The 9834-nt window shown below is 42.8% G+C and overlaps 1 protein-coding gene across 1 annotated transcript in view; it reads left to right on the forward strand.

Moving 5' to 3' along the window:
* LOC144521796 (troponin I, fast skeletal muscle-like) overlaps positions 1-5780 on the forward strand; it is a 7025-nt gene extending 1245 nt beyond the window's left edge. Inside the window, exons 3-6 of the mRNA XM_078256403.1 lie at positions 671-799; positions 2763-2852; positions 4391-4564; positions 5706-5780. Coding sequence (XP_078112529.1) covers positions 671-799; positions 2763-2852; positions 4391-4564; positions 5706-5780 — 468 coding nt within the window. The remainder of the gene's footprint in view (positions 1-670; positions 800-2762; positions 2853-4390; positions 4565-5705) is intronic.
* The last annotated feature ends 4054 nt before the right edge of the window (positions 5781-9834 follow it).

Below are 9834 nucleotides of genomic sequence, written 5' to 3' on the forward strand. Positions count from 1 at the left end.
TAATATGGCACCGGTGCCTAAATGACCGGTATCTACTGGACCGAGTTGCAACGCTGATTTCAGTGCCTCATTTCGGTTCCAATTAAATGCCTTCTGCGCTGCTCTCTGATGCTCTGAAACAGACGTTAGAGGCAACAGGAGTATCGCTGCACGTGACGCTAGTCAACACTTCACTTGACAGCAGGTAACGTTAGCCTACCGTTAGCTAGCAGCTGGATTACACACGGTTAAAATGCTGACAGCTGAACGGTGTAAAGGGTGTCTGTATTTCACTGTAGAGGATTGCAACTGCGGGATGTTAAGCAGTCTGCAGCTGCAGCTGCCGGAAAAACAACACAGACTTACTTGAAATTAGTAAGCCTCGTGGTGCATTCACTTGAAACTAGTAAGCCTCGTGGTGCATTCAAAGTTATTGTAAAATACCCTATATTCCCTAATTCCCTATTCTTTTTAAGTATCAGTTCAGACACTGTTTAGGCACAAACAAAGAGACACAAAAGGGTCGTGGTTATCGTCTCGTTAAAATAGTTTCCCTACGGCGTGTCAGGGCAGTTCTGTGGAGTTATTCTGTCCCTTGTTTTCCCCTGTGATAACTGTAGTAATAATAATAATAATAATAATAATAATAATACTAATAACTGTAATACCTCTCTGTGTCCCTGTCCTGTAGAGTTTGATCCTGCAGATCGCTGCTTCCTGGATTGAGCAGGAGACTAAGGAGAACGAGGCTGCCAAGGAAGCATACATGGCAGAGCATTGCGCCGCCCCCGACCTGAGCGGAGACCAGGCGGCTCTGATGGTAAAAAAACACACTTAACCCGTGTTAACCCTGTGTTGTCTTCCCGTCCACCATGCACAGTTTTCTGGGTCAAAATTTCAAGTTAAAATGTTTATTTTTCTGTCGTTTTTCGTCACTTATTCAGATTTTTGTAGATTTATTTTTTCTGTGCTTGTTTTTTGACGTTTTTGTTACAGTTTTTTCCACTTTTTGAACCTTTTTTCCAACATTTTTGTCATTTTTTTCTCATTTTTATACATTTATATATTACAAGTTCTTTTATACATTTTTTTCTTCAAATACTATAAATTTAAATAAAACACCCAAATTCAATAATAGTAGTGAACGGATCATTTATTTGACTTGTGAAGAGCGTTGCATGGAACCATCCACATGATTTTGGACAATCTGGTTAAAGTAAAACCTACATTTCTGATGTAGAAACTTTTTGAAAACGGGTCAGATTTGACCCAAAGACAACAGGAGGGGTTAAAAATGTTACTTTGAGTCCTAAAGAGTAGAAGTGGAGCGGAGAGGTACAGTAGCTTCTGGGGCTCCAGCCCTGAATGTTTTCTCAAAAGCCCCGAATATTTGAGGGTTTTATTAGCTTTGTGTCATTTCCCTTCAGTGTCTCTGACTGGAACGGCAAATCAACGGAGCAAAAGTTCTGTTACTGTGAACTCTACTCCAGCATAGCGTAACGGAAATAGGTTTCAAGATTCAGGCTTCATCTACACTTGAAAACAAATATATTTTGCTACGTTTACACCTCGCGTCCGCACTACTGCGGCGTTTCTGAGGCCCCTAAAACTTTAACACTGCTGCCCCCGTTTTGGTTTGAAAACTCTGGGGTTGCGTTATAGTCTAGATGGACACAAACGGAGACTTTTGGAAACGATGACCCACGTCAGTCAGTCTTATCGTTGTCAAATAGTGTATATAGTCACATTAGTCATTATTTAGAGAAAGTTCATAATAATATCGTCTCAAAGTGGGGTCCTTAAGGCTTGTCAGGGGGTCCCCAGTGACCCAATGACAGAATGTTTGACATAACCTTACACTTTTTGTGATAAAACATCTAAAATCAAAAATCCTATCAGACGGATACAAAAGGTTATCAAATCAGGGGTCCGTGGTCTAAGGCTACATCTACACGACTACGTTTTTGGGTTAGAAACAAATGTCTTTTGCTACGTTTACGCCTTGCATCCACACTACTCCAGCGTTTCCGAGCCCCTAAAACGGAGACATTTGGAAACACCACTGCCCCCATTTTGGTTTGAAAACTCCGGGGTTGCGTTGTAGTCTGGACGGACACAAACGGAGACTCTTGGAAACGCTGATGCACGTCAGTCAGTCTCATCGGTTAGGTCGCTTCCAGACCTTTCAGTAACAGCTCCACCTCGTCGTCGCTCCAAGCTGATGAATCCCCGCTCTTACTTTTCACCGTTGTTGTTCTTTCTCCAAAGTATTTTCTGTATTTTCAACTTCTACAGCCATGATTTTCAACCGCAGAGTAACGTCAGACAAGCTGCTTCCTGTTTACACCGGCACGCACATGCCCAGTGTGTGTGAAAGGTCATGTGATATGTGTTGTCAGACGTGTTGATATGGACGCAGATTAGTTCTGTTACTGGAACTAAAACTCTCGTGTGGACGGAGATTGGCAGAGCTGTCGCGGTGGGGGGGTGGGGGGGCGTCCGAGGCGATGTGCGGACTTAACGTGCAAGGCCCTGCTCATTGACGTACTGTACACCCAATGCACGCTCAAGAATCACTGTCAACTTTCATGTTTTTTCCCAAATGATGAACAGATTTGAATTCATTCTATTATCAAATATCATGAAAAACAGGGCATAGCTGCCGTAAATGGGAGAAAAAAAATCCCCACTCCAGGTCTGGTCTGAGTCCTGAATGTCTAGTATGTCTGAAGAAAGAACGGAGGCTGTGAGGAGCTGATTTTGTTCTCTTTTCACATCGACAGGAAATCTGCAAAAAGCTGCACCAGGCCCTCGACAAGATCGATGAGGAAAGATACGACGCAGAGGCCAAAGTGACTAAGACAGACAAAGAGGTAGAGATGTGTCTCTGTTACTTTTACTTTCACGTAGAGATGGCCCAATACCATTTTTTGCATCCCGATACCGATTTTGATACCTGAACTTGCGTATCGGCCGATACTGAGTACCGATCCGATACCAGTGTGTCATATATTTTATTATGTTTTAACAACTGTATACTACTATCCCTGTATGGATGATATGATGTATAACAGCTGTATACTACTATCCCTGTATGGATGATATGATGTATAACAGCTGTATACTACTATCCCTGTATGGATGATATGATGTATAACAGCTGTATACTACTATCCCTGTATGGATGATATGATGTATAACAGCTGTATACTACTATCCCTGTATGGATGATATGATGTATAACAGCTGTATACTACTATCCTTGTATAGATGATATGATGTATAACAGCTGTATACTACTATCCCTGTATGGATGATATGATGTATAACAGCTGTATACTACTATCCCTGTATGGATGATATGATGTATAACAGCTGTATACTACTATCTCTGTATGGATGATATGATGTATAACAGCTGTATACTACTATCCCTGTATGGATGATATGATGTATAACAGCTGTATACTACTATCTCTGTATGGATGATATGATGTATAACAGCTGTATACTACTATCTCTGTATGGATGATATGATGTATAACAGCTGTATACTACTATCCCTGTATGGATGATATGATGTATAACAGCTGTATACTACTATCTCTGTATGGATGATATGATGTATAACCGCTGTATACTACTATCCCTGTATGGATGATATGATGTATAACAGCTGTATACTACTATCCCTGTATGGATGATATGATGTATAACAGCTGTATACTACTATCCCTGTATGGATGATATGATGTATAACCGCTGTATACTACTATCCCTGTATGGATGATATGATGTATAACAGCTGTATACTACTATCCCTGTATGGATGCGATATTATTACTTTGTTGTCGGTCTGGCTCAGGTTAAACTCTTTGTGAAACATGAACGCCCCAGAACTTCTTCTTTTATTCTGCAGTTAGACAACGGAAAAAGAACATAAATAAACTACTTTAACGTAGATTGTCTTTAGGGCTTTATTACGTGGTATCGGATCGGTGCATAAACTCCAGTACTTACCGATACCAGCGTTTTAGGCAGTATCAGTATCGGAACATCTCTACTTTCATATGAAAAGTACCAGGTTTCATTCTCTCGTGCATGTTAAAGAGGAACTAAACCCTTTAATATAAATGGAGTCTGGTTAGCGATTTTGTGGATGTTTTATGTTAAAATAAAGGATCTTACACTTTAACAAAAAGGTATTTCTCTGAAGGGATCCTTTCCATAATGTTGTCAGACACAGCGGCAAAAGCAGAACTTTTAGTGGACGGAAATAGAACATGCGCAATTGCACATCAACTTTACATTGCAGCTTGTTTATAAGACTGGACCAATGTCAGAGATTGTTCATAGTTACCCTTTAAGAAAAAGTATGCACCAAAACGTTGTGATGTTTTTCTGCCTCCAGATTGAAGATCTGAAGCTGAAGGTGGTGGATCTGGCCGGAGTGAAGAAACCCGCCCTGAAGAAAGTGCGCATGTCGGCCGACTCCATGCTGCAGGCTCTGCTGGGAGGAAAACACAAGGTGACCATGGACCTGAGGTCCAACTTGAAGCAGGTCAAGAAGGAGGTCAAAGAGGAGGTGAGACACGCTTACATCTTGGCAGCCTTTCTAAACCTAACCAAGCAGTTTTGTTTCAATTCGCAACGTTAACCCAGGGTTCAAAACTGCGGACCGTTTGACAACGTGCGCCTGTAGCTGGTACGAGGATGCGTAATCCGGCGGCAATAAGTTTCCCTTGAAGAACAGCCACACAAAACATAAAACATGAAAACAGATGAGACGTTTTCAGACAAGACAACCGCACGATATAAAAATAAGAATAGTGTAACTAACAATATTCGGCAACTTTAAGGTAGCTACATAAGAGTGACATGACACTGTCATGACACATGAACGCTAACCATAACTTGTCATGACACTTACTAAAAGAAGCGTTATGTCATAAACGTTTATGACACGTTCATGACAGTGTCATGTCACTCCTAAGTAGATACCTTCCCGTGAAGTGTAACCCAATATTCTTTCTTTCAAACATAACTATAAATATTCCTTTTCATATACTTACACTTACACTTCATAAGCACTGAGAATTGGAACGTAATTTTTTAGAAGACGCGGTTGCCACATTATATTTAACAGAAACACACACATATATCCATCTTGTAGCTTTTGCGCTACGCTGGTCGACGTGATGACGGCGCCGTTGATTACGGGAAGGTGTTAACGTAGGTGGAGCGTTCAATGCAGCAGGCTGTGAGGAAGTGAAAATGGAACTCGTGAGCAGAAAAAGTGTTGTTTGGCAGTACTTTCAGTCAAAAGAAGGCCATTCAAGTCCAGCTACATGTTCAATCTGCAATGCTGATTAGTCTGGTGGTGGCGAGGACCCTAAACAATACACAACATCACCGCTGTTACAACATCTGGTATGAAACATCCGAAAGAATACGAGTTGTGCATGAAGGAATCTACAGACAGCAGCCAGAATGCAGCAACTTCAGGTACGGCAAAGGAAGGACAGTCACTGTTTACTTCATTAATGTGTTGACTGTGTTAATGGACTGAGGACGGGACGAGGACTCAGCAGAATCTTAATCAGGGGATTCGGTATATGGCCGAAGCCCAAACATCTGGATTCGGTGCATCCCTACTTTATATATAATAATAACTTCATGTTGGACACCAGAGCGGCATCACTGTGTTGAATGTATTTGTCCTGCAGGCGGCAGATGCTGGCGACTGGCGTAAGAACATCGAGGACAAAGCCGACAGGAAGAAGATGTTCGAGACTTCCTAAAGACTTTTACTTCAACTCTTTATTACATCTCACCTTTTTTTCATGGTATTGAAAAACAAACTTGTGCCATTAAATTGTTTTTTGGAATAAGGCAATTCTGTCACACTGCAGTTTCTTTCCAGACGTTGTTTGGAAGTTTGACTAACGGAGGGTTAACACATGTTCTTTTCCTTCTACTCAACCAGATAGATGTTGGCGTTGATCGGAACCTGAGATTCCATTCACACTTAAAGGGATAGTTCGGATGTTTTGAAGTGTGGTTGTATGAGCTACTTCTCAAGTCAAAAACATCTGTATCATTTTAAGTGGACGCTATGTTTAAAATATTTTCAGAGCTTTACCTTGCTGTCAGACAGCCCTTTACGACGGGGAACTGAAGCCGTTATCTCTGCTCTCTTCAAAGCCACCAGACTCCATTGACAAAAACAGTCATTTTACCTCGCAGAACACGGGAGTTGCTGCTCTACCTCTGCCTCTGTCGGTTAGTTAGTTAGTGTTATTGTGTGACTTTGGTGAATCCCAACTAACCCTAAGCTAAAGGGTTAGGGTCTTTCACTGTTGGTTTATTATTGAACCAAATCAAAAAGTAGTTTGTGTTTGAGGTAAAGTGAACAGAATCTGATCTGATTTAGTTTGAAACATTTTGGTTTTAAAGTGTTTCCAACTAACAGACTTTTTCTTTTTTATTGAACTGCTTTTAAGATTACAGATGTTCTGAAGTTCAATTTCAATTCAATGTTATTTATAGTATCAAATCATAAGTTATCTCAAGACACTTTACAGATAGAGTAGGTCTAGACCACACTCTATAATTTACAAAGACCCAACAATTCTAGTAATTTCCCCAAGAGCAAGCATTGCGACAGTGGCGAGGAAAAACTCCCTTTTAGGGAGAAACCTCGGACAGACCCAGGCTCTTGGTGGGCGGTGTCTGACGGTACCGGTTGGGGTGTGATGAACAGTGGCAATAATAGTCACAATAACGATAATGGAACAGTGACTAGAAATAGTCGTTGTAGTAGTTCATGGCACGGCAGAGCATAAAAGGGCATAGCAGGGCACAGCAGAGCGTAGCAGGACGTAGCAGGGCACGGCAGAGCGTAGCAGGACGTAGCAGGGCACAGCAGAGCGTAGCAGGGCGTAGCAGGGCGTAGCAGGGCGTAGCAGGACGTAGCAGGGCACAGCAGAGCGTAGCAGGGCGTAGCAGGGCGTAGCAGGGCGTTACAGGACGTAGCAGGGCACAGCAGAGCGTAGCAGGGCACAGCAGAGCGTAGCAGGGCGTAGCAGAGCGTAGCAGGACGTAGCAGGGCACAGCAGAGCGTAACAGGACGTAGCAGGGCACTGCAGAGCGTAGCAGGACGTAGCAGGGCACAGCAGAGCGTAGCAGGGCGTAGCAGAGCGTAGCAGGACGTAGCAGGGCGTAGCAGGGCACAGCAGAGCGTAGCAGGGCACAGCAGAGCATAGCAGAGCATAGCAGGGCACTGCAGGGCCTGAAGTGTGGTTGTATGAGCTACTTCTCCATAGTCAGTGTATTAGCTGCAGTAGATGGCAGTCGGCATGGTGGTGTTTTAAAGAGTTAGTCCAGATTGAAGGGAGCAGAGATAACGGCTTCAGTTCCACGTCGTAAAAGGGCCGTCTGACAGCAAGGTAAAGCTGTAAAAATAATCTAAATATAGTGCACACTTAAACTGATATATATGTTTTTAGGTGTCTAAAATGCGTCATCCGCCATCTACTGCAGCTCATACAGTACACTGACTACGGAGAAGTAGCTCATTCAACCACACTTCAAAACATCTGAACTATCCCTTTTAAGTCTTAGATAGAAGTAGAGACTAATTCCAAATCCGTAGAAGCTGTTTTTTAGGTTGAGAAGTCACTTAAACTTTAATTAAATGATAAATATTTCTTTGGGCACAACAGCAAATAAAAACAAATTGAGTGTTGTGTTCATGATGAACCACCAGAAGTCGGCAGAGAGCCGCTCATCTCTTCTTGCCAAATATTTTCACCAGTTGTTCATCGCATCGCATGAAGTTCTACAGACGGTGAGTAATCATTTTTCCTCTTATCACTTTACTTTTTTTGTGATCTTTGCATGCAGTTTGGTCTCCAAAACTCTTCATATCTCCCTCAAAGTTGCCTTTAAGTTACTTTAAAAAACATCCACATTCAGCCCTGCACGGGGCATCGTTAAATCTCAAAACGGTGTGCAACGTTTCAACGCATTCTCACGAACGGGGCCGTGAGATATCGTACGAAAATGTACGCACACCAAAACGCCAGCTGCTAGTTGTTTAAGCCGCGACAGAGCTTCGTGACGCCGGCTACAGACCCTCCGTTGTAACAGCGGCAGTTGGTGGTTCAGTTACCCGAAAATATGTGACTTTGAGCCGGATACAGAGCACCGCTAGCTGCTGGTTGTTTTGGCGGACATTATGGTTAAATTTAGACCACAAAACATGAGCGTTTTGCCTCGTTTTCATGAACCATTCCTTCAAAAAGCTACGAAAAGTTTAAGCACTGTAATTCGTAAGCATTCCACGTTTTTTTTGCTGTATTCACTACATTGACGGACGCTGTATAAGAACGCGCGGCTGGCCGCGTATGGAGGATGTCAGTCGGGGGTGGGTGGGTGTTAACAAACAGGACTTTTAAGCCAGAGAGCGGAGTTCGCTTCCCGGGGAAAACAAAAGACCACGATCTTTTTCCTAATCTTAAAGCTATAGTGCGTAGTTTCTGTCTCCCCCATGAGGAAACTAAGTAATGACAACAATACTGTCGGCGCGTCCACATGATACAAGTCTTCTGTGATCACGTATCTGACCCCTCCTCCACACAGTTGCTAGTAGCCAAGGAGGACACGGAGGATTAAAAACATGATGGACTCTTCAGAAGAGGTCATTATCTTCACTCGAGTTTCTGCACACGAAAGTCGCCGGACGCCACAATCTTCTGAACATAGTCATAGTGAGAAATACCGAGAGAGTTGTAGGGCATCAGCCATGATTATCAGCCAGCATCCACACTCAATCCACCTTCATGCCTGAATTGCTGATGGGGAAAAGACTGGATTTAGCTATTAGAAAGTCTGTCTCTGTCCCTCTCTGTGTGTGACAATGGTTCTACACCAGCTGTCTGGCTTGGTCTTACTCTGATAAGCCTTAAATTGGTCCACAGAAGTGTCTTTTTCAAGATTAGTTTTTGGAGCTGAGAGTCTTAATTAGCTTTGTAGCAACTCATTTGGCAACGGCTTGAATGTAACGGACGTTCATTAATATCAAAAAGTTACGCACTAAAGCTTTAACTATTCCTTTTGGAGCCTAATCTTAACTTTTGTCGGAATCTGACAAATTATGCCGAATTTTTAACGACTTTTTAAGCGATTCCACTGTCTCAGACAAATGTCAAATATGAGAAATCGTCTCAATCGTTTGGTCTTTTTCACGTCAGACCATAGCAAACATGTTTGATGTTATCGTAAGTTTGAAGTCTCAGGGACATGATGACAGATTGTCTTTAGACAGGAGAGGGTGTCAGACTTTAGTCTTTTCAGAGTCTTTTTAGAGTCTTCTGCTGGGCATTAGATGTATACCAGTTTTTTAAAGATTCTTCTTAAAAAACACCAACTTTTGGCAGATAATCCACCTGATTTGTGTGTGACTTTAGTTTAAATCCTCCTGCTGGGTGTGACTGTTCTCACCCCGGAGCTGCTAAGCCGCTGCTGTAAAGTGAAGTGAAGTGAATATGTGAGCATTAATTGCTGTTGTGTAACAATCGTCGGCCCGTCTCCCTTCGCCGGTCTCTGAGGGGAGGGAACCTGATAGCGAGTGTTTGGCGTGCACCCCGTGGGACATTTAGTTTTTTTCTTTCCTGGCGGCAGAAATTTACGATGTTCCTGGGAGAGTTGAAGTGGTATTTCTGGAGCCTGGCGGCCCAGTGGTCTGACTCCGCTACCATAAAGAGGGCTGAGTTTTGTGCTGAGCGAGCGCCTCACACCTTATATACCCTCTTTAATCTTTAGTGTTTCGGCCCCTCTTCGTCTTCCTCCTCC

The sequence above is a fragment of the Sander vitreus genome, chromosome 8 (assembly GCF_031162955.1).
Source record: "Sander vitreus isolate 19-12246 chromosome 8, sanVit1, whole genome shotgun sequence".
NCBI classification, from domain to species: Eukaryota; Metazoa; Chordata; class Actinopteri; order Perciformes; family Percidae; genus Sander; species Sander vitreus.